The sequence below is a fragment of the Rhinolophus sinicus genome, chromosome 6 (genome assembly GCF_057876585.1).
Source record: "Rhinolophus sinicus isolate RSI-liver-muscle chromosome 6, RSI-T2T, whole genome shotgun sequence".
Classification (NCBI taxonomy): domain Eukaryota; kingdom Metazoa; phylum Chordata; class Mammalia; order Chiroptera; family Rhinolophidae; genus Rhinolophus; species Rhinolophus sinicus.
In genome coordinates this window covers 55939636-55961707 of record NC_142506.1, presented here as the reverse complement: position 1 = coordinate 55961707, position 22072 = coordinate 55939636, and the positions used below count along the sequence as shown (strand labels likewise).

General features: G+C 39.4%; 1 protein-coding gene across 10 annotated transcripts in view; it reads right to left on the bottom strand.

Annotated features, from left to right (window-relative positions):
• ENAH (ENAH actin regulator) overlaps window positions 1-17727 on the bottom strand; it is a 110279-nt gene extending 92552 nt beyond the window's left edge. For 2 of the 10 annotated variants that reach the window (XM_074316928.2, XM_074316927.2), the window contains exon 1: window positions 17322-17724. In XM_074316928.2, the coding sequence (XP_074173029.2) occupies window positions 17322-17326 (5 nt within the window). In that variant the 5' untranslated portion in view covers window positions 17327-17724. Of the gene's footprint in view, window positions 1-17321 lie in introns of all 10 variants that reach the window. The other 8 variants (XM_074316932.2, XM_019730923.3, XM_074316929.2 and 5 more) reach the window with 7 other exon arrangements.
• Window positions 17728-22072: the final 4345 nt, after the last annotated feature.

Here is a 22072-nt window from a genome sequence, read left to right as displayed (position 1 = left end):
TGATACAGCTAATGAGATAAGGAGAGAACCAAGAGAGCTTAAAATCACTTAATTCAAAGTGGTTCAAGGCCAGAGTGTGCTGAATGCTAGTATAAGACCAGAGGCGGCCAGATAAGACCCCACATTATCAACTCTTCAGGAATGCTTTCCCTGGACCTTTCTTTTCTTCTACTGGAGAAACCAGGAGTTCTTATCAGCACTTCTGAATTCTATAAACAGTTTCCAAGGAAAAACCACTTTATCTCCGGAGTTAATGATTTTCTAGCTAAAGAAGTAACAGTGACTCAGGGTACATCTTCAAAGCACCCACTGGACAAAGAAGGTGAACACCACACCTGATTTCAGATGCCTCCACCCATCACACAGAGCCCACTGGCAGGGTAAAAGAGAGAGCCAAGCCTATTCCGCCCCAGCTTTCAAGGGACATGTCACGTGAAACACACACTACTTTGTCCCATACCATCCAACTTATCAAAATACTTAAGAGAGTTGAAGGGCAGAATAAGTCACTTCCTGCATTCAAAAGCTGTTAAACAGCATTCAATGAAACCTTACCTGGGCAGTGACTGCATTACAACAGAACTTAAAAAGCAGTTTAAGGGGCAGAAACTGGTCTCTCGACCCTGATCCTAACCATAATTGTAATTCTAGGCGTAATTCTGGATAAAAGTCCAGTAGAGCCATAAGTCAATTCTCCTTAGATTGAAAGGTCAACATCAAAACATTCTCTGCGGCTGCTGGTTGTGGTGAAATGGACACTCCATGTATTTGTCGGCTGGCATGAAAACTGGTACAACACTTTTGGAAGGCATTTGGCAATATGATTCAAGAGCTTTTAAAACTGTTTCTATTTCTTCAGAGATCTAATACTATTTCTGGAAATCTATCTTAAGGAATTAGTCTGCAATTAGAGAAAAAAAAACCCTTCGGGTTCATGAAAGCACTACTCATTATACAAAATCACTTTAAACCATGTAAATAGCCATTTAAAAGGAAATAGGTAAATTACAGTGAAATATGCAACTAATAAAATTCTGAGCAGTTTTTTAAAAGCACAGAAAATGCAAAACATCAAGTGCGCAAAGCAAAAAAATGCAGAGTATAATCAAATGCGTATATAAATGCACAAAAACAGAAGAATGTTTTTTTAAGATGGTGCAACTGTGAAGACAAATGAAAAGCAAACTGGCTATAATCTGGTTGAACAGCATGGGAACATAAAATTCAGAGAAGACCAAGGCCTAGGGTTCTTAAGGCAGAAGATCTACCAGCATACTAGGGAAGTCGAGGGAAAGGTTACGTTTTTAGGTAAATATGGGAATAGAGATATTGTCCCCAGAAGAAGGAGAGCAGTGTTCACAAAAAGCTTATCAAATGCTAGATCAAATGACACCTTGCACTGCTTTTTCCCCCTTTTCATTCCTGCCTATCGCTCTTTATTCTGGATTGCCGATATTAAAATTAACTCCTAATTATCTACAAAAAAGCACATGAATTTAGAAAATACTAAGAAGCCAATTATCCAATGCCAATTGGCGTTAGACTTTTGATGGCATCCCATTAGAATTCTCTAATAACAATGTACCTTCCTATATATTTGTACTGAACTATCAGAAAAGAATTTGCATTCTCTGTACACTCTACTGGATGGGCCAGCATGGAAAATGGCCCAGAAACAAACTGAAAAGGGGAATTAAATCCTTTTTATAGGATTAACCATAATGTATATCATTTCTCATACAATTAATACAATTAACCATAATAGAAAATAATACAAATTGTATCCTTTTAAAATATTTCGGAAAAAAATGCCTAAAATATTACAGGGATTTATGGTCAAACCAAATGCATTAAAGTTCAAAACACTGTTGAAGTATATTAACTTTACTTGAAAAAGCTACCAAAAAAATTACATATATATATATATATATATATATATATATATATATTTTTTTTTTTTTTTTTTTTTTTTTTTTTTTTTTTAAATCATTGCTCTTATCACTAAACAGAAAAGAAATTCCAAAAGAGGGCAACATAACATAGTAGCTGAGAGCACAGAAGAGCTAGACTGCTGGCGTTTGAATTCTGGCTCCACTCATGACGAGTGTGTGTTCTCCTGTCTGTGCCTCAGTCTTCTGGAGTGGAACATAACAAAAGTTCTTACCATATGGGGTTGTTACGAAGAGTAAATAAGTTAATTTATCTTAAGCATTTAGAAAACAGCCAGGACTAAGTTACTACATGGATGCAAACAGTTGTAATTCAGCTCTGGAGATGGACAGAGATGATGGGTCTAATACTTAGTGCCACAGAACTGGACACATAAAAATGGTTAATATGGTAAATTCTATGTTATGTATTTTTTTAACACTTTTTTTAGAAAAAGGCTATTATCCATCACCCATTTGCTATTAAAATATTTTAATCTCTCCTGGAAGAAAATAAACTACCAGACTTTACATGAGACTCTATACAAGTTTAGGATTCCTACACAAGTAATCTTCATCAGTTAAGGGATATGGGGTCCATACTTGTCAAAATAAATTTCAAAATATGTTGAGCTATGGCAAAGCTCTGATGTTCAAATTATTTAACTTGAATTTACAGCAAAACGTACTCGTTGGAAGCGGGCAGTATCACTCGTCTTACAATAAAACAAAATTAGTGCTCTAACCTGAAACAACTTAGAAACCGAGCTATAAAACCCTTTATTTGAACACAACAATTTTAGTGTACCTTCTGTATAAGAACAGAAAGGCTCCTGCAGACCTTAAGTGTAACCAATTACAAAGAGCAACAAAAATCTTTAAATGTCTGTTTTAAAATAAAACCTTGCAAAATAGTTCAAAACCATTTCTCCCAGATTACAAAATGAGCATGTGGTGAAAAGGGACAGAGAATACCAATTTACTATACCCTATACTGACTGACAATGTTTGTTGCATAGCAACAAGAATCCAGTCTGAAACAGGCACAAAACTCCTTTTCTTGATTTGCCAGGCCACAATTAACCCCATCAAGGCTGAGAAAGTATTCAAAAACAAATTTGCACAGACTACTTCCAACATCAGAAGTCTAATGACATAAATTCTAAAACTATAAACTCACAAGCCCAAATTCCAGCCTATTTATAATTTGGATCCATCCATGACGCCCTTACTCTCAATATTTCTCTATGTACTAGCAAAAAAACTGCTACTCAATTTTGGACACATTTCTTTTAAAAGCATCAACTGCAAGAGTTGTTTTTTCAAAACCCTGCCTAACAGCATACCCACACATCTTTCGTTTCATATTTTCAAAAATAAGGAATTTGATCCTTTCAGTTTATTTTCTAAAGATCATAATTTATAAACAAGGGCTATAATTTCCTAACAATTGAAATTTTCTCCTACTAAAAATTTACATTTTTATGGATTGCTTCTATAGGTAACTAGTAACATTTCACAAATTCTTTTTTTTTTTTTTTTTTTTACAGAAATCTACTTCATCTAAAGAACAAAAAAATAAAAGTTTGCAGTGATTCTTGCCATGGCTTTAAAGACTGTCATTGTTTTAGGATCCTCCCCTTTCTTTTGAGAAAGTTAAATGGTTGCCAAGCCCCACCTAAGAAACAAATTAAATATAGATAAAATCAATTTACAACAGTGGTTCTCAACCTTTTTAAAGATAGAAGGCCCTTTAAATTCATTCTACTTTTAATATATGCTGTCCGAGAAAATGTGATTTAAAAGCACTTTTGAGCTCATTAGCTTTAAATTAATCTGGATATGATCATAACAGCATCTACATATATTTGAACTATATAATGCACGTGAAGGTCGGCATCTTTGGATTACAAAGCCTGGTGAAGACATAAATTCAAGTCGTCTTTAAAATAATCCCACAGCTGGCCCCAGAGCCCACAAATTGGAAGTCATTAATCTACAGGAAAAGTTCAAGTCATTTTGAAGATGTAACGAGCGTGCTGGTGTCTCACATACAAGTGAGACAATGCTGGGTCCAGGTCCAGCCCAATCTGCAGCATTTCCCCCCACTTCCTATACAAACGCCAAGATGAGGACTGAGACATTATTGGATGTGATCTTAAGGATGGAAAAGGAAATTGGAGCAGCAGCACTGAAAGGTAAAACAATTAGAGGCCGTAGAAAGTATTCAGAGCAAGGTCTTCAGAATTATACAGGACCTGATTTGAACCTCAGCTGTCGTTTACCAAGCGTGTGACTTTAGCCAAGTCACTTAGGCGTTCTAAACCGTGGTTTCCTCCACTATAAAACAGCAGTGATGACAACCAATCTCGTGGCTTATTCTAATCCATTAAATGAAATGACTCACATGGAGCGCTTAGCAAGTTGCCTGGCCTGTCTTTAAATGAGCAGTAAGTAATAGATATTATTTCATAAATATCTACTTATTGTATATAAATAAATACTAACATTTGTCATATATAATTGGCTAGCCCACACTAGGTGTGTACCCAGTGTGAGCAAAGGTTACCCAAAGGTTAGCCTGTGCCAGGCATGTGTTGGAGCTTCAGGTATTGGGCCCTCTGGATTAGTGAGGAAAATATATCAGGTCTTTGGAACACAAAAGTTAATCACGAAAATATCTTTAAAGACAGTGTGTTAAGTTTATTTTAAATACTTGCATTGAACTAACAATGAAGTACAATTTGAGAGGTGTTTTTTTTTTTCCATTTTATTTATGTTAAAATTCAAAAGCTGATATTTTTCATCTTTAGGTAGTTCCTAACTTACAAATGGGCTTCTACCAACTGACTCAAGGATAGATTTTTGTCGTTTGAACCACTGTGTATAAATTGTGGTTGGGTTGCCAGACTCAAGTCTAGGGAACCAGACAAAAGTCTTCTCTAATAAAAGTTAAGAAACTGCACATGTGTCAATCTTTTTTTCCTCATGTAAATATAAAACATTTAAGTGTTTTAAGTATGTTGAGAATATTTGTAAAACTTATAAAAGTTATACAGTAGTTCCTGACATTAGAGAATTTAGAGTAGTAGTTTTCAAGTGGGGTGATTTTTCACCCATGCAACATTCAGCAATGTCTAAAGACATCTGGTTGTCACTGTTAGGAGTGAGTTACTAGCATCTAGTGAGTAGAGGCCAGAGATACTAAACATCCCACAATGCACAGAACAGCCCCCACAACACAGAATGATCTGGCCCCAAATATCAATGTACTGAGGTTGAGAAAGCCCGATTTAGAGGTAGGCATTCATACTACAGGAAACTCGCTTTCAAAAGAACTAGGAATATCCAGTTTTCTCAGCATCGTTTGTTGAACAGATTATCCTTTCTCCATTGAACAATCTTGGCACACTTGTCAAAAACCAAGTGACCACATATGTGAGAATTTAAGTCCGGGTTCTGTATGCTGTTCCATTTGTCTACAGTGCTATACTTATTCTAATACCACATTCTTGATTATTGTAGCTCTGTCATACATTTTCAAATCAGGAAGTATGACTCCTGTAACTTTGTTGTTTTTCAAGATTGTTTTGGCTATTCGGGACTCTTGAAACTCCCTATGAATTTTAGAATCAGTTTTTCTGTTTCTGGGAAAAAAAAAAAAAAGCCATTGGGATTTTGACAGAGATTGTATTGAAATCCATACATCACTCTGGGTAGTACTCTCCTCTTAACAATTATCAAATCTTTCAATCCATGAATACAAAAGGTCTTTTCATTTTTTTCAGTCTTCTTTAATTTCTTTCACCAATATTTTATAATTTTCAGTGTACAAGCCTTTCACCTCCTCGGTTCAATTTATTCCTAGGTATTTTATTCTTTTAGAATGCCTAAACACAGAAAAGAAGTCTTTCATAGTAAAAGTTAAAGAAAAAAGGCAAAAGAACATTCAGGAGCTTGACCTTCATTAAAAAAAAAAAGTTATGGTGCAACACTAAGAAAACAATAAATAGAATACAGCAAATCCATAAATCCTCTAAATGCATTTTGGCAACTCGCAAAACAAGAATTATTAATCCCATTTTGCAGAAAAAGAAATTAAGATTTGGGACAGCCAAAGACTCACAGCCAGTAAACAGCAGAACGACTTTGAAACCAATGATGATTCTACTAAACTTGACTATCTCCGCCCAAAATGAAAAAACACCTTGAAAAACTTCCATATCCAAAGAAATATTAAAAGATGAGGAGGGATTTCCCTGAGATGATTTGAAAAAATAATAGATGAACAGAACAAAACGCTTTTCTAAAGCAATACAAAATAACTTTGGCAGTCTGCTATAACTAAAAGGTATACATACTAGAGAAAATTTTAAAATATGATTTGCAAGTGACATTGTTTAGCAAGGAATCCAACAAAAGTAGATGAAATAGTCTCTACCCTCAGCTCCTGAAAATTGACTAATGCCTCCTCCCCCACTAAACTGTAAACATAAGGGAATGAGTCATGCACCTCTTTATATTTTTATAAGTGGTTTTGAGGATTTATCGTATTGGGCCATTTTACTAACTTTAGACTCACAGCGCAAAAAGGACCATGCAGAAAGTAGGCGATGATAAGAAGTTTGGTCTTAATTCTAAGAGAAGTAGGAAGCCACTGAAGTGTTTTAGACGTGTGACTGAGCTGATCAGACCTGAATTTCAGAAAGATCTGACTGTTGCATAGATAACAGATTAGATGGGGTAATAGACCAAGGCTATAAATTAGACAATCCAGAATAACACATATGTAAAAATGTAACAGAGGACAAAATAGGTTCAGAAGTCAATATAATTCATTGTCAGATTCCCATAAATTGCCAGATTGCCCAGGAAAGCAAAAGTAATCCTAATCCCAAAATATCCACTAATGAATTAACCATTTATAAAATTAGTCCCTACCAAACATCCCTTCCAAGGTAGTATTAGCCTCTGTCAGTCCATTTCACCTTTGCCCTGCCAGTCTCTCAACGACTGGCAGGTATTTCAATTACAGAGCAACACAGTGCACGTCACCTACAAAGTGAGAGTGTAAACCATCCAAAAGATGCAGGCCTTTATGAAGTCACTGAAAATGATGAGAACTGTTTCCAACCACTGGCAAAGCCACTGACAAAACTGACAGTTTTAGAGGGGCAGTGACTGGAAAGCAACATGAGGGAACTTAATGGGGTGATAAGTACATTCTGAATCCTGACCTGGTTAGTGGCTACACTGTATCTAGAGTAAAAATTCATCAGGTTGTATGTACTCTTATGAATTATGCATTTAGCTGTATGTAAATTATACCTTAAGGGGAAAAGAAACAGAACACAAGAAGAGATGGTCTTCCTTCCTCAAAGAATTACTGGGTCTTCACGCGAAGCTTAGACTTGCCCACTTGCCTCTGGAGTGAAGATGGGTGGACACTAAAGATGGCAAAATGTACCTGGGTTCCCAAAGACACCAGTGAGCTACTGAGTGTAGGAGCCCGCTTCTCCTCTGGACTTCCAAATTACCTGAGATAGTCAATTTTCTTAATGTAAAAGCACTTCAAGTCTGTTACTTGCAGCTGAACACATTCTGACACATACAATCAGCTAATACTTGGGAGAAAGCTAACAAAGATGAGATAACAAGAGATCAAAAGAAAATCATCTCAATATCTAAGTAAAGTGCCTGGGCTTTATTAATGAAGCTCTAAACATTTTGGCAAAAATGACTTTCTTTAAGATCGAACTGGAAAAGTCCATCATCACTTGAGTTTCATGCCACCTTACAATTTTTTAAGAAAAATTGTGAAAAGCAACCAACACTTGATTCATTCTTCTTCCCTTCTAAGAATTTAACACATAGTTGCAACCATAACATGGATGTTTTTATACTTTTGTTTCATTTTTCCAGATTAAACCCCAATAAAGCCTTTTCTCCCTACCCGCTATCTCTGAAATGTTGCTCTTATTCTAGGTCAATGCATTCTACACGGCCTTGTTCTTGTACTAATTACTTTCAGAAAATAAAGAACCTTTAGATGATAAAATCACAAAGAAAAATAAATTATTTGTTCATACATGAATATTCAGAAAATTTAAATATACACCTCAATTCATAAGTTACCCATTACAGAGAGGCCCTAGTTAAAAGCATGAGCTCGGGAACCAGACTGTCTGGGATGGAACCCCATGTCCCATGTTTACTAGCTGGTGACCCTAAAGCAAGTCACTTAACCCTCTGTGACTCAGTTTCCTCATATATAAAATGGGGATAAAAACAGTTCCTACTTTATAAGTTGTTAGAGGCATATTAAATGGTTAATATGTAAAGTATTTCAGGCAGTAAGTTCTCAGTAACTTATACTTCAAAGTCTAAGAAAACTGAGGAATATAAATGTCAACATTGGAATTAAGATAAATAGTGAAGGAAAACCTTTTTTTAAAACATAACATATACATTTTAAGTGAGACCAACACAAAGAAAAGTGAAAACAGATGTACTTATAGTAAAAATGAGCTAAAGTTCAATTTCTACATATACTAGAACCTTCTTAAAAGTTCGTATCAAACCTATTAAACTAGAAACTAATGTGTTGTCACACTTTACTAAAGATGAAATTAAAATCTGAACATGTGGAGAGAAAAAATGGAAAATTCAGTATTATAAAAGGGTCAATTCTTTCTCCACCCATATTATTCCATTAGTTTAACACAGTTCTAATTAAAACTCCAACAGGTTTGGTGTAATTTTCTTTTTTATTTCATCTTTGTTTTAATTGATAAAATGACTCTAAAACTAATCTAAAAGAATTAAATGAAATAGTAAATAAAGTTTTGAAAACTGAGAAAACTAACAATAACTTCCTTTACTGGATGTTTAAAAATTATAATGTTAGAGTAATTAAAATAGTGAGGTACTAGCATAGAATTAGATAATTAATAATAGTCCAACAATAGAACAAAGTATTTATGGAAATTCAATATACAATGAATATAGCATTTCAAATCAATGGGAAAGGATGGATTACTGTACAAATGAGGCTGGCAAATGACTATTTGATATTTAGTTAGATACTAACCTCCCATCTTACACCAAAATAAATTTCAAGTTTCTTAAATTTAAATATAAATGAAACCATGAAAGTAACAGAAGACAACGTAAGTGAATATGTATGTGATTTCAGGTTGCGGAAAGCATGACACCAAAGGCAAAAGTTGTAAAGGTATAAAGACCAACAGACTTGACATGAAATTTTAAAACTTCTACACCAAAACAAACAATTAAAAAACAAGGGACAAATTTAGAAGACACGTATGTGGTAGATTGTACGTCATGCCCCCAAGGAATCACACCTCTTGATATATCCTTGTGTAGTCTCCTCCCACTCTGACTCTGGACTTGACCACGTGACCTGCTTTGGCCACAAAGGCTTAATAAAGGGACAGGACGCAAGCAGAGGTTTGATAACAGCTTGCACAGTGCCGCCCGATCTCATTGTAGGCTGCATTACGAGAGCCAAGCAGACATACACACCACATGAACCTAAGCAAGGATTAAAAACACTTATGAGTTTGAGAGTATGATGCTAAGCAAAGTAAGTCGGACAGAAAAAGTGGAGAACCATGTGATTTCACTGATATGTGGTATATAAACCAAAAACAGCAAAAGAACAAGACAAATAAATGAGAAACCAAAACTCATAGACACAGACAATAGTTTAGTGGTTACCAGAGGGTAAGGGGGGTGGGGGGTGGGAGATGAGGGTAAGGGGGATCAAATATATGGTGATGGAAGGAGAACTGACTCCGGGTGGTGAACACACAGTGGGATTTATGGATGATGTAATACAGAATTGTACACCTGAAATCTATGTAATTTCACTAACAATTGTCACCCCAATAAATTTAAAAAAAAAGAAAAAAGAAAAACAACACGAGTCCAGCTGAGACCAGCAGAAGAACTGCCCAACCAACTCATACATATTTTACCAGGTTTGAGGTGGTTTGTGATACCACATTAGTTAACTGCCACAATACATCTGCACCATAAAGGGTTACTTATTAAGTATATTATACAAGAAAAACTAAGCATCTCATTGGGAAAATAGACAAAGCACAGGAACAGGTGATTCACACACAAATCGGGATGTCCGATAAACACATGAAGAAATGTTCAACTCTACTAGTAATAAAAAATACAAATTAAAATACTGCGATAACACCTATTGCCTATCAGATTGGCAAAGTTAAAAAGGCTAATAAGGTCCTGAGTTGGCCAGACTGTGGAGCAATGGGCACTCTCATGAACTTTTGCTGATTAGTAATGTGTATCAAAAACTGATAAAATTCCCTTTGGTCTGGCAATTGTGTTTATTATTCACTCAAATACTTATTTGCATACGCACAGAGGCCTGTCCTAAGAACCAGGAATACAGGCAGATCAGGCAGGCCCTTAACAATTTGGGTTCTATGATTAATTTGGGTTTTATTCTACGAGCACTAAGATACCCTTGAAGGCTTTAGTAAGGGGATAACAATATCTGATTTCCACTTCCAGACCATTCTAACTGATGCATAGAAAACAGCAGACAAGAATGGAAGGGAGGAGACACTAATTCTTCAAGTACAGTAACAGTGGCCTGGACTTGAGTACGGGCAGTGAGACAAACAGAAGCAAATGGAGGTCAACTGGACAGGACCTACTCAGAGAGAAAAGAAAAAAATAAATGCTACTTAATTTTACTGCTAGGAATTGACCCTACACTATATGTGCAAACATAACATAGCAGATATGTGCACAAAGACATATGTCCAAAAAGGTTCATCGCAATATTTTTCATAACAAAAAGAAAAGGAAAAAAACCTAAAAGTCCATCCCTAAGAGATTCAGTAGATTAAGGTCATCCAAAGCATAGTGAAAATACTATGCGGTTACTTTAAAATACATAGATCTATATTTAGTGATAAGAATTAGGTGGAAAGGGGCCAGTTACAAAATACATAACATAGTATAATTTCACCTTGCATATAGTATGATCTCTTTTATTGAAAACATATTCATACACACACACAATCACATTTATGAATGAATACATGCATTATAAAGTCTAGAAAGCTATACATCAAAATATCAAAATTCTAGATGGTTTGGATTTGAGTTATTAACAGCTTATACTTTCCACACTTTCTAAAATCTATGCAAAACCTTTACGGCTTTATAACGGAAGGAAAAAATAACAAAAAAAAAACCTGATCAGACGTTTATGTGGACAATGGTAATTGGTTCATTTTCTCAAAATACTGCAAAGAGGATTAAAGAGACTACAAAGAAAAATAACTAAGTTTTCATAAAAGCCTACAATTCATAAATCTTAAAGTATTAAAAACCAAAGTCACCATTTTGCTTGCAATACTCGTTAGAGATGAGAATTTGGGAGAGGAAAGAGACATTTCAGATTGTACAACAAAGTAGACACTCAAATGAAACCAATATTTAACCATTTATAAAACCTTCACAGAAAGAACCCTTCGCTGCACTATAAAACAAGCAATTTGGACTCCCCTGAGATTTGACCTAAAGAGCCATTCATTTTATTTCATTTATGTTCTGGGGAACTTGACAAAGCTTCTTCCCTACCAAGTTGACACATAACGCAGATACCAAAAAAAGATCGGGGTGACTGTGAAAGCAGCCATTTTGACTCCATCTCATCAGGTGTACGGGCTGCCAAGACCAGATGTTCCAGAAGGTCTGGGAAAGTTACTCAGTCTGTCTAAACGTCATCAAGGCTACTTCACTCCCCAAAGACAAAACTTTCTTCGGTATTTGAGATTATTGTAAACAGACCCAAGAAAAATCAGATGAACCAGATGGAGCCGTTTTCTGAAGATTCTGCTGGATTCGTTTCATTGATTTCATCAGTGACCTCGGTCCTCCATACTTAGAACAGGGCTACCAGAGAGATGGCTGCTACCTTCGCATGCAGATAGGGCTCCGAAACTTGTTTGGGCCTGTCAGAGGCACCACCATCAATGAGTCTGTCCACGTCAGCATTCCCACCTGCCCCGTTCCCTTCAGAGAAAAGCCCAATGATCTGTCTTCAGCCTCTCTTCTTTAGAAAACATGAAGCTGTCCATTTCCAATATTAATCCAAAGTAATAACACTGTCAGAAACGTAAAGCAAATGAGACTCTCTTTTGATACTTTGCACTCTAGTGAATAAGTAAAAATAATAAGCCAAGGACAGAGGAGTGGGGGGGTTGAGATGTAATTCACGTACTGTAAAATTCACCATTTGAAAATATAAAAGTCAGTGGCTTTTAGTATATTCACAAGGTTGTGCAACCATCATCACTGCTTAATTCCAGAACATTTTCATCACCCCAGAAAGAAATCCCATACATATTCATAAAAATCCTCACTTCCCGTTCCTCCTTTACTCTCCCCAGACCCTGGCAGTCATTAATCTACTTTCTGTCTCGATAAGATGTGCCTATCCTGGACATTTCATATCAATGAAATCAAACAATTATGTGGTGGCCTTTTGTGTGTGACTTCCTCCACTTAGCATGTTTCCATCCACTTTTGTCAGGTGTCAGTAATTCATTCCTTCTGATGGTCAAATATTCCAATGTATGGACAGACCACATTTTGATTCTCCACTGTTCAGTCTATGGATATCTGGGTTGGTTCCACTTTGGGGCTATCGTGAATAATGCTGCTACATAAAATATAAAAATGCAGTCCCTGCCCTCAAGGAGCTTACCATGAAGAGGGACAGACAGATCCAGGTAATTATAAAACAATGTAATAAACGCTATAGCAAAAAATATTCAGGATGCATAGGAATATGCAAGAATAGCTGGGAGGTAAATAAATCTGGGACTACTTCTTGCCAGAACGTTTCCCTTCTTGCTTTCTATTCCAGAAAACTTCCTAAGCCTGTATTTTAGGAACTATCCACTGAGATACAGCCTCAGCTCAGATTCTCTTTTAACTTTTATTTCCATTCAGTTCCATCCATCAATTTCAAAGAAAGAAAAGGGGGGAAGGGGGGGCTGCAACTTGAAGTTGGCATAGGAAGAAGTTAAGTATCCTCTTCCTCCCTACAACTGCATAAAAATTGAAATCACATTTCTCCAAATCCTTCTTACACTCATGATAAAGACTGGTATTTCACAAGGTACACAATCACCCCAGAGTTAAGCTGTTTGCAGGATAAGTAACCAAAACCATCAGTCTGGTATGTAACTTCTTCTCCACCAGCCAACCCGGGCCTACCTATTCTGCTTATTCCAAGTGGGCTAACAAGGCATTCAAAAACTTGAATAACGTATAAACTTCAGTAAACTGTTCCCATTAATCCACACTCATTCAAGATTTATTCACTTAATAAATACCTACAATGGAAAACAATGCCTACATACAAGGCAATGACATGCTTAAAAAAATACAAATTTGGCTCCTGCCCCTAAACTAAACCTCTGTGGGAAAGTAACACACCCAATAGCTACTAGCATAAACGAAGATCCATGGGAACAGAAACTACTAGTGTATCCTTTCATGGCTATCTCATTTGACACAACAATCCTATGAAATCATAGAACTAGCTCCATTTTCACCAGTTTGCTCAGCATATAAATCTGGATCTTCTGAGTCTTGATCGTACCACACTCTAAAATCATTACCAGAAAGGAAGGTAACAAAATCACAAGAAGTATTTCAAAGACTCAATCGACACAAGAAAGGCAATGATGATGACCAATGTCAATGGTGATCAATTTCCTCCCCTATACAATAAGGCTAGACTAGGTAGACCACACACGGTTAAAAGTCGGATTCCAGAAAATACTCTCCATTGCCACTCTCTGGGACCCACATCCCAGTCAAATCATGGCACTCTTTCCCACCAAGCCCAGAAATGTATCTATGTCCTTATCAACATGGCAGCTACTGCCAACTGGAGTATGTAAGCAAAATGTAACCTGCTTGCCATCCTTGAGGTAGATAAGGCCTAGAAAGGTGAAGTAAACTACCCTAACGTTTTATGTAATTAGGCCTCAAGAGGGATAACATAATTGTGTAATGCTTACAAGTATACAAAGCATCTTCTCTTTTATTATCACTTGACCCTCACTACCCAGTAAAGAATTATCCCTATTTTTACATATCTTAAAATATGAACCAGTGAAATCATGTGATTAGCTTGGATGAATCCTCACAACCCTTTTCACAGGAGAAAGTCACAGGGTAGTTAGTGAGTAGAAGCCTGGACTACTTAATGGATCCAAGAACGTCAATCCAAACTCTTCTGAGCTCTTCTTAGCTACTAGGCTATATGCAACTATCTTACATCAGACAAGCTCCTCTATTTAAAGAAAGAAGAAAAAAAAAAAAAAAAAAAAAACCTTGACAACCACTTAGTAAAAAAAAAACGCAATCATTTAAATGGTATACATTATTTTAATAATACATATATATATATATATATATACACACATACCTCAATCACAAACCATCTGGTACTTTTGAAACAATACATAAGTGAAAAATTAGAGCCAAAAAGTTGGACATTACACTAAAAGCACCAGTTTTCGGGGGCCTCATCCCTTTCACTGTCTTGTATAAGAAATGCACCTCCTTTTTTAAATTCTGGTCTTTAAGCAAAGTATTAACAAGTAATTCTATATACCGCTTTTACCACGTATAGCTAAGATTGGTTCAGGAGTGTCAAGTATTTCCGTGGCCTTCTATGTAGGGATTATTACGTTGCATCACAGTAGTCATGCTATTCCTAAAATTAAAGTCATCTCAGCGATCTTAGCACCAATACTTAAACAGCGCCATACTCATCATATCCTCTATTCAGAATTCTGACCAACTTAAGTGGAAATTCCTACCCATGCATTCCTATTTCTGGATGGCCTTTAAAACATCAGTGCAACTCCTTAATATAACTAAAATAGACTCAACTTAATAATATAACATGTCCTACAGCACTTGAAAGCATCATTGAGACTAAGTCAAATATTGAGATAACCTGAAAAACCCTATCTTGACCATCAAATATTCCAAAGCTTTTTGACTAGCACAAGAACCTTTTACCCCCAAATCAGACCATCCTACTTTTACAGGTATCTAAGGAAATGTGTATACTCCCAAGTTGCACAAACCACCTACTGAACAATCCAATGCCTTCCAAAGTGAAAAGCTGATCCTCTTTTCTGCTCTTAAATTATTCAAAATTAGCCTACAAAGAATTACTGTAGGCTGCTTGAACAAACTTTTCAAACCCGTGTACCACGTTCTATAATATTTATGCTACTGGAAAGCATCAGTGTGATTCCTCCCTCCTTACATTTAATAAGGAATAGAGCAGAAAAAAGGTTTTCAAAGTACAAGTTACTTTTTATTAGAAAAGGAACTTTTAAGTGAAGATACAATTTACCTGTGACAGATTGACAACGATACATGAGAGGGATCAAACTTCACTGAATACCCAAAACATTAACTTTACTCTTTTTTTTCTTTTTTTTTTCTTTTTTTGGTTCATAACCTCTGAATCACAATAGTTTACGATCGTTTTATTTAAATATATCCCATTTTCACTGTTTTACATTGCACAGTGTTCAGATAAGTCTACCCAAAGTTTGGGGAAAGAAACTCCTAACATCTGATCTGCAAGACCCCCATAGCATTAAATTTTTAAAGGAGAAGTCGACAATACATAGTACTACAAAATATAACATTACATATATTTGATTATAGTTCCTAAGTTTTCAAGGACATTAGTAATTTGATAAAATACCATGCTCAAACCAATGGTTTGAGTTTTTCAAGCCGTATTTTACAAAGATTATGTTTTTTGGTTTGTATGCCATAATCACATTTTAAATTGATCCATTACACATTAAAATAACTTGCAAAATCATGAAGGAAGAGGGGTCACTTACAGACACAGCACTAAGCACAATTTTTAAGGCCATCACAATAAAGTTCTGTAACTTGGAATCAGATTCCAATTCAAATTCACAGTAAACTGCAGTACGCGGTTATATCACGTAAAATTTTTTTAAATGAGAAAGTGTTCACCCGTGATTAAAAAAGAAAACTAAAGTTTAACGTGGAAAGTACTTAAACTGAGAATTCCAATGACATGACATTTTCTTGCCAAAGCGAAGGAATTTGTAGATTATATCATTCAAATCTCATTGTATCACATTATAAAGGTCTTGGCAACGGTTGGCCATTAATCTTTAACACAAAGGAGATTCAAATCCAAATGAACTGTAAGACTATCTCTTCCAGGACACAGAAATGGAGTAATTTACTTTATCCACAATTGTTTAACCCAAAAGGAAGGCCTATAAGGATGATAACGCAGAATGGATCAGCCTTCAGTCTACCAAGTCCCATTTCTCACGAAGTCTTGCACCAATCCGAAAAGGGAAGGTTATGGACACAAAACAGGCTTAGGAAAGAAAGCTGAAAAAAATCTCCAATGAATGACACACGACACCATGGTTTATTCTCTTACACAATTGGAGAAACAAAAAAGAAAAATGTCACACCATATGTTTCATCGTAGCAATTAAAAAAATAGATTACGACAGTACGTTCAATTCTTTAGGGCTGAAAAAATAATTTAGCTTCTGTTTTATTGATTACAGAGGAAAGGAGGAAGGCAGCTGCTGCAATGCAACACAGGCTGCTACAGAGGAAGGAGAGAAAGGGGTTTTGCAAACAAATTCCTCCCCGCCCCCGTTTACACACCCCAAACAACTTACTTACCCCAGTCTTTCACTGTCCCCTCATATAAACCTAATAAATTCTTTCCCTTCCCCCCCCCACCAATCGGGAAATTTCACCTTTCAGAGCTTCGCCTACCAGAGCACTTTATTACCCGCAGAGATTTCAGATCTTTCAAACTTTTCCTTCTTTTATAAATGAAACACGAGTTTTGTAATAAAAGTGCACGGAATTTTTACATATATACGGGAAAATACCTGTTTCCGAGCAACGCGCACGCCTCGACTCTCGAACCCCTCCCCATCTCCCAGGTTTGGCTGGCTAAGGCTGGGGGGAGGGAGCCAGGCGCAAATTAAATTTAGGAAGGGAAATCCTGGGCGCAAGACGAGCATTTGGGGGAAAATGGGAGACCGTCGAAGAGAGACCCCCCCACCCCCAACAAGAGGGGTTAGGGAGGGTCACAAGAAAGAAAGAGAAATTAGAAGGGACAAAAGGAGGAGGGGGAGAAAAAGCTCGGAGACCCGGGGAGCCGCGCCGGGCCGGGAAGGCGGGGTCCGAGGGCAGTGGGGTCGCGGCTCCCACGGCACAATGGCCTGCCCGGCCCCCGCCCCGAGCGCCCCGCGCGCCCCTCACCTCATGGTGCCGGCGGCGCCGAGGCTTCCCCAGCAGCCGGGAGACGCGGGAGGCGCCGAGTCCAGGGGTCCGTCCTCCAGGGGCGGGGACGCAGCTGGGAGACAGGAGACAAGTGGCCGGCGGCTCCTGGGGACGGCCAGGAGGCTACACCATCTCCGCGCACAAAGCCGAGGCGCCGGCCGGGAGTATGAGAGAAGAGGGCGAAAGAAAGGCTGGGAGGGGGCGGAGAGGCCGAGCGGGTCCCGCGGCCGCCGCCGCCTCCGGGAGCTTCCTCGGCTGCCCTCCCAGGGGTGCCGCCGGGACCGCGCGCCCGGCCGCCGCTCCCCAGGCCCGCGCCCGCCGCCCAGGCCGTGTGCAACCGGCAGCTGCGGCAGCCGCGGGAGGAGAGTCGGGATCGCCGCCGCCGGGAGCCCGAGAGGAGGCGGGGCGCGCGGCGGAGGAACACGCAGGCGCCGCCCTCTCCCCTCCTTCCCCGGGGGCGAGGGGGCGGCGCGGGGGGAGGGGAGGCGGGGGGCCAAGCGCACACCCCCCTGCCTGCCCGCGCCCCCGCGGGACTGCGGAGAGCGGGAGGGGCGTGAGCCGGCTTGGCGACTTCGGGGTAGTAAAGGCTCTTTGTTGCTTCCCCACCCCGCCCTCTCCAGCCCCCTGGGATTGGGGCTGCCCCCCACCCCACCCCCCGCCTCCTCCACCGGGGGTTCCTCGCCCGGGGTTGTCCTTGGCGGTCGGCCCCCTCCCCGCCGCGTCGTGCTCCCCTGAGCCTGGGGGAGCTCCCGGGCCTCCCCTGCGGCTGGGGTGCGGAGACCCAGGCGCCGGGACCTCTGGGGCGCGGGACCTACGCGCACCGGCGTAGGGAGCCGGGAGGTGGCGACGGGGATGCGTGACTGGGCACCGGGCCCGGCCAGGGGACTCCGGATCTGCTGGCGGCCGGGGGCCCTCACGCAGGACTTGTCCTTAGCTCGCCCTGTTGCAGTCTCAGGACCGGGACCGGCGAGTCGGTGGGCATCCCAACCAGCCCCGCTGCCCGGCTACTCCCAGCCGTTCCTCCGGGATTTGTTGGGGGGGGGGGGGGCGTATAAAAATGTAAAATATTGTCATCATTGTTCGCTTCGCTCCTTTTCTTCCCGAGGAATCCCTGCGTGCTGTACCGATTTAACGAGCTGATATGCACACTATGTATAGGGATGACTTCATTCCCAAACCAACGCAGCCAACTCGCGGAGACCCGCAGCCGCCGGGAGACGCGCACCGCACGGTGTGCAGCAGCAGGAGCGGAAGAAACGCAGCCAGTGAAACCCCTTTCTCTCGTCATTAGCGAAAAGGGAATTCCGGGCGGGGGGGGAGGAGGGATGTGAACTAACGACAGTTTTAAATTTTCCGTCATTCACATTCTGTGTTAAAATCACCTTCTTCCAAAGGTAAATGTAAAGTGCTGGCGAAGCAAACTCTTTTAAAGCCAATGGGGCGGGGGTGGGGGGGTGGGAGGGAGAAGTGGGGGGCAAGGGAGGGAGAGGTGGGGGGGAGGGAAAAGGCGGGGGGGGGGGAGAAGCGGGGGGGGGGGGGAAGGGGGGGGTGTTCGTCTGGGAAGCCAGAATGTATAATACAGTTGTGGGAGTTTTTCGGTATCCAAAAGCAAATTCAATAATTAAATAAAAATTTAAACTGGACACAGTGCAGGCCTCTTGTAGTATCGAGGCAGGAAGGAACTGTACTTTCTATAAAAATATAACTAGGATGGTTAAGGTCTGTTGCTACTGGGTTCCTATGACTGGAGGATCTAATTCAAAATGGAGGACCTACCATGACTCCAAGAAATCTATGCAAAAGTTTTGGGGCTTTATTTTAAGATGGAGGTACAGTTCAAATTATAGTTATGACAGTTGAGATCATTTATACTTCCAAAAGAAAAATGAGTAAGTTACAGTCATACTTGGTCAATGCCTGACTTGTCTATAATAGAACTGTGTGGCCCAGTTTTAACTATAAAAAGCTTCCTGGCTTTAGACTCAATACCGAGTTATTTTCTTTTTGGAACCTGCAGCCTCAAACCAGCAGCCCTATAGAAGCAGTGACCTGGAGCTATGGCACAAGATCAGGGTGGCCTCAAGTACTGAAAAGCACAGTACCTCTGTTTAAACACGGTGTACTTGAAGAACACTAATTTCCACCCACATCTAATTACAGCTTACCATCACAGAGAATATTTTATTCAAGGATCTCCAAGCACTGCGGAGAAAACACCCTTGCCAGTCAGATGTCTTTGTTGCCATATTACAAGTAGAGACAGGGAAATACAGAGCTCAAGAACTGGATGAGTTAGTGCAATAAGCACAATTAAACATCATAGCAGCTAACTATGAGGGTCATTGTCTGACAAATACTATAATTTATGTAATTAAAACACATGCACCTCAAATATTTTTCTCCAAGTTAACCAAAGAACATTTGCTGTGGAGGCTTTTCTTCTGGGAAAAGTAGTAATACGACATATTGAACCATTTGGAAAAGGATTAATAAAACATACTCGGCCACAAAGAATTCACACTAATTTGCCTTAGTCCATTCATAGCAATACAGTAAATCCAGCAGAGCTTATGTTTCAGGGAAAAGTCTTACAAAGGGCCAAAAGGGGTGGAGATTTTGCTCTGACGACTCCAGCTATCTCCTGCCAGAGACAAGAGTCAAGGATAAAAATTCCTTACAGATGACTCCATAACCTACTTCTCATTTGTGAAAGTTAAGCCATCCTGCGCTAAATAAGTGATATATCACATCATCTTTATCCTAACAGCAAATGTTCCAGTGGTATGGGTACCAAATTAAGCAATCCAAGTGGAAAATGCTGTTCTTATTTTCTATGTTTATTAAAAATGTACCAGCCAAGAATTTTGGCTGCCTTCAACCATTTCCATCCTTTGGGATGGCAGCCTGCCAGTTCACAAGTTGGTCATACCATTCCCTTTGGATTTAGATATTGCAATGGGTGGCCTGACCTCCAAAGTTCCTTCTGTGGAAGGGCAATTTGTTGGCTGTGACAAAATGTTACTGCTGCTTGTTCATATTTGGTTTAACAATCAGAGAGGGCAAGAGGGAAACTTGTGCGAGGAAATCACAGACTAATTCTGGTCAAAAGGAAACTTTGGGGAATGTGTTACCGTATAGAATAAAAGAATTTTAGAGATGGAAGGAATCTTAAGTCCAACCCACTCATTTTTCAATACAGAAAAGGGAGGCCCAGAGAGGTTAAGTAAATTACTCACAGTCTTACAGTCCCTTTGTGGTGGAACTGAAACTTAAACCCAGGATTTCCAGTTATTGGTTCGTTGCTCCTTCTGCCACCTCATAGTACCTTCCTATGGCTAAGTAAGAGTGGGTGAAAGCAGGAAAAATTAAAGCTGATTTTCTTCTCATAAACTCTGCTTAATAATGACCTGAGATTGTGCTGGCTACGTGAAAATCATTTGACTTTTTCTCGCGTAAGCGTTGCCCAGCCTGAAGCCCAATGCCTGGCCCTCATGTAGGCATCTGAATGTTTGAAAGGTGGCAAAAGGAATCAATGAATGAATGACTTCCAAGATGAAGAGGAAACTGTCAAAAGAAATAGGCTCTTCTTAACATTATAGGGACCTCAACTTTCCCTCACAAAAAAGCACCCCCGCTTAATATCCCGGTAAGAGGACCCCTCCATGCCCGAGGTATATACAGCCATTGCAACTTGGTCTACACATCTGTTAGCAGTGTGCACCCCGGTGTAAGATGAAATAAAACATGCCTGTGTTGAAGAGGGGTTTGCTGCAGGGGTGTTGTCAGTCTGGCTCTGAGGCTTCTCTTAGAACATGCCTTGTTTAAATTCGTCTGATAGCATCAGTGTGGGCTTGGCCTCCATTTATGGGCATGAGGAGGATGTATGACTAATGGTACTTAGCAGTCAGAAAATCATTGCTAAGGATTGTAGGCACGGTCTCCCCCAACACCCAAAAAAGTGTTCTCACTTGAAAAATTAGGAGTTACTTAAGGATGGGTGCGGAAGGGAAGGTAGTTTAGAGTGAATGTGATTGTACATTTTCTACTTGTATGTAACAGTGTTGTGTTTTCTTTGTTGGCAATTAGTGTAATTTTTGTTTGCCTCCCTAAGAATGGAGAAAGAAAGAATGTAGAACATGATATTCCAGTAGGATTCGAGATATTTTTATTACTCATCTTCCAGCTTTAGCTGCCCATCTATAATTGCAGTTCTAAAATATTATCAGGAGACATAGACATTAGAGGAAACCATTCGCCTCTCTGCCATTTGCATTTTTCTTCCATTTGTCATTTATCTCTTTTCCAAATTAGGATTTACCCAGTTAATTTCATTTCCTCTTCCCCAGAGTCTCTTTTCTTAGCGCTACACTGTGTAAATTTTGCGAGTGATTTCTAAAGCCTGAATAGTCTTAGAGTAACATGAATTGATAGAGGGTATATTCTGTAAAACACAATGCTTTGTTTCCACAAAATTCAGCCATGGCTGCCATTTAAAGAACATGGTAGGTGGGCTCCGTTTCTAGATAACAATCAACTCACGATGTTTTAGAAACTGGGTTGAAAAGAAGCATCGCCATAATCTAATTCTGCACTCTTATCTCTTATAAAATCTAGCTGGTAGCTTGGGAAGTAAAACGAGTGGCTGCCTTCTTGCTTGCATTGAACTGATTTACTTTTTCCATTTACTGTAATCAAACTTGAGAATACCAGTCAATTATCTTATAGACAGT